At 31.8% G+C, this 7049-nt stretch overlaps 1 protein-coding gene across 1 annotated transcript; it reads left to right on the top strand.

Annotated features, from left to right (window-relative positions):
* Positions 1-593: 593 nt before the first annotated feature.
* Positions 594-6719, top strand: LOC145727766 (uncharacterized). Its single transcript, XM_081977589.1, has 8 exons — positions 594-696; positions 3693-3982; positions 4043-4198; positions 4255-4752; positions 4807-5047; positions 5103-5437; positions 5491-5925; positions 5978-6719. The coding sequence occupies exons 1-8, from the start codon at positions 594-596 to the stop codon at positions 6203-6205; spliced, it is 2286 nt and encodes a 761-aa protein (XP_081833715.1). The 3' UTR covers positions 6206-6719.
* The last annotated feature ends 330 nt before the right edge of the window (positions 6720-7049 follow it).

Genomic DNA, 7049 nt, shown 5'->3' with positions numbered 1-7049 from the left:
TGACCAACATCCAATATCTAATCATCTAATTAATAAAAAATAATTTTATTTTTCTTTCAATATGACTAGAACCTCTCTTCAGTATATACACTGGTGTCGCATAATATAAGCAATTCAAACCAAAATATGTTGTTGGCTGTTAGCACAACATGTATGCTCCAATCTCAATTTTATAGGAATGCAATACAAAATCAAACTTGTAGTTGCTATACTAAAAAATACTATTCTGTTGTTAAGAATATTAATAGTGAGCAGACCAAAGCCACTTTTTGGCACCAACATGCTTTGGCGCAGCTTCCGCAGGTAAATAAAATTTGCTGGAATTACCATTTTGACCTGTAACCATAAATAATGGTATTGAGTTTTAGGGCGTAGTAATAAAATTTGTATTTCTATTCCTCCGGAACCTAAAGGTCATTGGAACAAAGCTCTTATCTGGAACTGAATTGGGACACTCTGTTACTGGCACATTACAATAAAAATGCCAATTTTTAGGGTTTGCTAACCATTTTGTGTTTGAGGAAAGCAGTATGCATTAGGTCTGCTGACCTAGCACAGTGTACTGCAAAATTTTGTTGGTACTTTAGTCGAAGATGGACATTGTTTTCAAACTGGTGAAAAAAGTGTTGTGTAAATTGCGTCAATATTATCTCAAGTACAAACATCAAAGACACAGTTTTAGCGAATCAACTGGTGGTAAGTAATATTGAAAACTTTATTCCTTTGTCAAACTTGATATTTCAACAGTGCTTGTGAAGTGGATATTTCATCTGAGTAGATTAATAGCTTACTTAGAACTTAGCTTACTCAGCTTAAACTCAAACGGGATATACCGAGTGATAAATTTTAAATAAAAGTAGCAGTGAAGGTTGCTCATATATTTTATCAAATAATAAAAGAAATAAGAGTTACGTTCTATATGTGTGTAAAAAAGGTTTGTTGGGAAACCTCAACTAACAACAAAGAAAAGAAATAAGAGAGTCCTTTCCTTCTAAATTGAATGAGAAATTCGGGACATTGGTTTCTTAAGGAAAAGTGGGGGCATATCATTTTTTTTCTGTAAATATTCTGTAACATGCATTGAGTAAAAAAAACATAACATGAGTTACCAATAACCCCGTTTCTCTATTTAGCTACGAACCCCGGAAGTCGCCACATGGGTTCTTGGTGCGCAAAACAAGTGCCTATCCGGAGTTACCAATAACCCCGTTTGTCTATTTAGCTACGAACCCCGGAAGTCGCCATATTGGTTTTGAGTTCGTAATACAAGTATCAGAAGTTACCAATAACCCCGTTTCCCTATTTAGCTACGAACCCCGGAAGGCGCCATATTGGTTTTTGGTGCGTAAAACAAGTCCAATCCGGAGTTATCCATAACCCCGTTTGTCTATTTAGCTACGAACCCCGGAAGTCGCCATATTGGTTTTGGCATTTGTCCGTCGCGCAATTTTTCCTGTTCTTTTTTTATTTCTGCTTTTGCGTTGTATAGAAAAAGTTTCTAAAAGACAAAGGAAGAGAAAGCTGAGCTGAATTTGTTAAACGTACTAAGTTCAACGCTAACTGACTTTTGCGCTATTTTGATTTCTTTTGCTTCTTCCTGTTATGTTTAACTACATTATTTTGGTATGGGTATTCATATTATTTCTTACAGGAAATCGTTTTGACACTTTCCCTGTCATTCATTACGACCACTATCCAGCCCTGAAATATGACGCATTTTTTATGTATATTTATTTTATTTATATTAATATATTGATCCGGCTCTATACCACATTTGATAGACATTTTTTGCTAATTTCTAATAAACATTCTGAATTCAACTAGTTCGAGGTGGGCCAATTTGAATGTCTTCAAATAGAAATTTTTAATTAAAACAGACAAAAATATATCTCATTGCTCTAATTTGACATAAAATGTATTAATGACAAAAACCGTGTACTGATATTTTTTATTAAATAATAATTTTATTTAAAGTCATTATACAGAATGTCTCAGTTTTATAATTATGTAATACAATTTATAAGGCAACATACAATACGACCTTGGTTTCATAATATAATACTATAAGTTTTTAAATTAGGTGCTAAATTTTTGAAAAATAATTACCTTTTTAACATTTTTTTTAGAATCCTTTATTTGTAATGCAAAACTAATGATAGGCGTAACTTTATGGGTAAGGTAAAATTTACTGTGACAGGAAGGTTTACCTATTTTACCAGTAAATTCCAATTTGACCAGTAAATGGCCAGTAAATATGGGTCTAATTGAAATTTGCTTGCAGAAAAAACAAGTAGCTTTTTCTAAAAAAAATGCATTATCAGCTTTGTGCCACTTTTATGAAGATGAATATGACGCAAATCTGAAAATATTATTATTTAAACAATTTGTAATAGACTATTACAAACTGTGTTAAACGAATTTTGTGCAAATTCTATGCAAATTTTTACAGTTTTTGCATTAGTGACAAATTTCACATGGTTTTTGGAGGATAATTTTGCTAGGCAGGCACGTGACCATTGTCATCAATTTCAGAAACACGTATCAAATACTGCAAGAAAACATTTCTAAACCCTGATTTTTGCAACTTTTGAGCATTTTTTGAGCAATTTCATATTCACCAAACATTTCATTACATTATGTCAAACTGTTATAGAAATTGCAAAATAGGTAATACATTATTTACGTAATATAACGTAATTAAATTTGTTTGACTCCAGAACTTACCACTCACCCTGTATGTTACATGACTATAATAATTTTATTACAAATTAATTATGTTTATATTTGTTATATGAAATGAGTTTCTTATCTTTACTAAATAAAGCGTGCGGCTGAAAGTTATATTGAAATCTCATTAAAAACTTTATAAAATTCCGGGTGCTATATTTATTAAATAAAAAAAGTAGTTTTGAAGTAAAAAACAACTCATCTGACAAAGAAAATTTGTCAAACGATGGTAAAATATTCCCATTACATTAATATTAATTTCATCAGTTAAATTTGAACCTCAGACACCACTAACCGTTTCTGCCTATCTCTAATAAAATAACCATTTAAAAGCGTTTAATTTGTCCCACCCTATACAATATACAGTTTCATACAATAGTTCAAGTTGATAATACAAAGTAGACAGCAATAGATTTATCGATTAGTCGAAATTGAAATGTTTGGTTTCATCTGTCGATCAAGTTGATGGCTGTGTACATCTCAACTTGTCAGTAGCGATATCAATGTTGCCTATCGACGCTGTCTAGTAACACGTAGATTATGCAAACCTATCGATACACACTTAGTTGATAATTTAATATGATTTTTTTAATAATATTTTATATTTTTATATCCATCTCTCACCGTTGTTGAAATATTGCACTACGTAAAACTAGTAGACAAAAGTATTGTGTTGAGATGACTGTCATTTGAAAAGGATGTCAATGGTTTATCTTTAAAAAAAGAGACAAAACAAAATGATAAAAGAATTGTAATTTTTCTCAGAAATGCGTTATTATTACTACCCTTCGAAGTTCTCATTCATCCAAATAGGGTGGTTAATAATTGATTACATATCGAATAAACAAACATAGCAAACAACTTGTTTGTTTCATCTCAACAACAAAATGACTAATTAATGAGAAGTACTATTTTGAACTAAATAGTTCACACGGTTCATTGTATACTCTAATATTTCCTCTTAGATTCCGGTTCTTCACAGTATCAAGCGGTGTTTGGTTTAAAATCTAAAGTAGATATGGAGTTTGGCAACGTTTTGAGACACGTGCCCAATCAGGAGGACTCAGATAGCGATAGTTCTGAGGATAGTGGAATTTCCACAACACGAAACGACCCAGGCTGTAAGACAGTAAAAAAGCTGCAATTTTCAGTAGTGACTGAAGTTCATGAAATCGACTCTCAGCGAAGATCATTCAGTCCTCTAAAACGAATGAAGACATGTGAAAATCTTCCTTATTGTGTGAAATACTATCAGGTAAACTTTTTTTTATAAACCCTGTTTTTCTATTTAAACTGTAATTTTCATGTATTTCAGACAGCTGAACCCCAAGTACCAGTTATAGTAAACCAAAAGCCTCTAATTGATCAGCAACCTTGTGACTCAATTCGGAATGATGAGTACTTGGTTCCTGTTGGTACTACCCCTGTCAAACCTCCCAGGAAGACTATTCTTAAAGTAACCACAAATAACGTAATTTTACTTTGGTTTTTAATCAGCATAGCAGTTTAAAAGACATCATTTTTTAGGTAAAAAACCCATCTGTTATTTACGCCACAATAATTCCAAAAGCGTTAAGAAATTCCACTGACAGTGAAAATAGTGCTAAAAGTAGCAGTTCTCCTGTCAGTTCAGATAAATTTAAACCACAAATCACTTCGTCAGCTAATGACTTGTTAGAACCCAAAACTAAAGAAAGTCTCAATTTAATTCACAATACAGAGTTTCACAACATGAACGACATATTTCCTGATCACGAGTGTAATAATCAAACAACTAAAAATGACCAGGTAATAAAACTGCAACGAAAATTTGTGGTAAATGGATATGAAAGTCGTCCTTCTGCTAAATTGGAACCTACTGAAGAAAAGGTACCTCTACCATGTAGCAAAATCAACATTCAACCTGCTCCAGCAATTGCCAAATTTACAACGATCAGAGAAAATTTTGATGAAAAGTGTTTCATTCTGGAAACAAATGCCCAGAATTTAAAACAGCAGTGCCACTATATGGAACTCAAATCTTCGGTAAGTTCAATATGCTGTTTATTAAACTGTTAATTTGCACATGGTCATTTGTAGAAGTTTGACACAGAACTGCAAGATTTTGCTGAAAAACTGAGCTTAATAGAAGAAAAGTTTGCTTTGCCACAGGAAATAAGTGAAGAAAACGCAATGAGATACCAGTCATTGCGAAAAGCCAGAGATATTGAATGTATTAAAATGTCTCAAGCGTCCAAAGCAATGTACGAGATGAAAACTAAAAGTGGAAAACAAGATTGGTTGGAACAATTGATTGCCGAAAAAATCCTACTTGAAACCAGTATGTTAAAACTTGACCGTTTTTTTTTTTTTTAATAATTAACTTATTATTGCAGGTGAGAGGGTGAAACTTCTTGAATTACAAATTCAAGACACTATGTACAGTTTGGTTAATTTATCTCCAATGATAGAAGGAACTATCGAGCTATCTGAAATAAGATTCCCTTTTGCAACTGGACAATCTGATTGTCCCACCGATAAAGACTATACGGAGTTCTTCATTTTAGTTCTAACCCATGCGGATCAAATATACACATCTGAGTATATTACAGGAGAACAAAGCCCGTTGAAGTTTGAAAAGAAGTTTGTCCTCCGAAATGTGCCTCCAAACTTTGAAATTAAACTTAAACTGTTCTGTTTGAAACAGAGAACTTCAGATGAATATCTTTGGGTAATTTTATTTTTTTTTTGAGTTAGAATTTGTAGTAATTGCTACCTTTTCAGGAGAAACTTAACAATAATTCAAAGTGCTGCGAGTTTTTGCCAAAATTAAGAATCATCTATCAAAATCGCTTAACCAAGCAGTTTGAAGATGAATCAGTAATCACTACGTCATTTAAATTATGTGCTGAAACATTTTTGACCCCTAATCAAATTAACAAACCTACCTCAAGTCTATTACTCATTAAAGACGTATTTGACAAGCTCGATGGGTTCGTTCAGCACAATTTCAAATGTGAAAATGTCAATATTAAAATCGAATTGTCACGGTTTCTGAACGTGGGACGTTTGATTAGAGGGGCGTACATTTGGGAAAGAAAATGGTGCATTTTATCTGGTGCAAACATTTTAATATACAACTACCCCCACGAACAGGAATTTAGCACTCCTATTGAACAGTTTAACCTGCAATACGCTTTTGGCCCGATAGTCACCAATGTAAGTTTATCACATAAAGCAAAAATGTGATTAAACAATGATTTTTTTACAGGTTCAAAATTGTCCCAGAAAACGAACGTTTCAATTAAAAATTGCCAATCCGGAGGATAATTTGGGAGAAACTTTAAGTCCCAATTCCAGCACAGCCATAAAAACTTTTTATTTTTCTTGTCAGAGCGCTGACGATTTTGAAGAATGGACAGAGAAAGTGGAAGAGATTTTGAAGGCGTTGAGGTATTTTAAAAAGTTAGTTTATGAACATGAAGGTTTCGTACATTAATTTACAGTTTACGAGTCAAATTTTACTTTTTCTCTTATCATATTATAGTTTTATTTAATTTTCAAACGCCTATACGAGGTGTTCCACAACAAAAAAACATTAATCGATATAAGAGAAACTACAAAAACGAAAGTTTGACAGTTTGGCAAGATAGTAAAATTTACATGCCCAATCCAGCTGAAATATTTGAACTTCCATGTTCTGACATTTCGTTAGACAGGAAATTACTTATTTTAATTTGAACGCACTGGTATATGTTTTTAAAGTTAAACCAAAAAGTTCAAATATTTTTCGTGATATAACTAAACTAACCTAACCTAATCTATACATATTTATAATACACTGTTTCTAAGATATTTAACGTTCGAAAAATAGCATTTTCACTCATCGTTCCTAACCAACCAAAGCATACTACTATCTTAACATTTTCTGGTCTATTACAGGATAATATCTCAAAATTTGTCAGTTGTCATTTTTTTACTGTTATTTTGTTGTCAAAATTAACTCAGTCTGGTTAGGAGCTATAATATTCCAAAATGTGATCATTTTTCATTTTTAAAATGACAATATTTTATAATTTTTTTTAAATTTTTTTTTTGTCTTATTTTCAAGTTTAAATTAATAATAACCATCTAAGTAGTCTGAACAAAAAAAAAATTAACCTAATAAAAAACAGTTCAGGAAACATACTTGAAAATGTTGGAAATATTTATAAATACACGATTATTTTATTTAAAATATTTGAGTTGGATTGAGCATGTTGACTTCACTATATTGCTAAACTGTCATTACTTTTTATTTCTAGTTTTTCTTATATTTTTCTGCACATTCTTTAGATAATCTG

Source organism: Ips typographus, linkage group LG4 (genome assembly GCF_016097725.1).
Source record: "Ips typographus isolate SLU linkage group LG4, UJ_Ityp_2.0, whole genome shotgun sequence".
Classification (NCBI taxonomy): Eukaryota; Metazoa; Arthropoda; class Insecta; order Coleoptera; family Curculionidae; genus Ips; species Ips typographus.
The sequence above is the reverse complement of the archived record's forward strand: the minus strand, read 5'-3'. Positions and strand labels throughout refer to the sequence as shown.

Excerpts from the sequence above, each read along its gene's own strand:
- LOC145727766 (XM_081977589.1), top strand. The coding sequence starts at position 594 with ATGGACATTGTTTTCAAACTGGTGAAAAAAGTGTTGTGTAAATTGCGT. Across the intron at positions 4,753-4,806 it reads ATATGGAACTCAAATCTTCG|AAGTTTGACACAGAACTGCA; the intron begins GTAAGTTCAATA and ends GGTCATTTGTAG. Across the intron at positions 5,926-5,977 it reads TTGGCCCGATAGTCACCAAT|GTTCAAAATTGTCCCAGAAA; the intron begins GTAAGTTTATCA and ends ATTTTTTTACAG.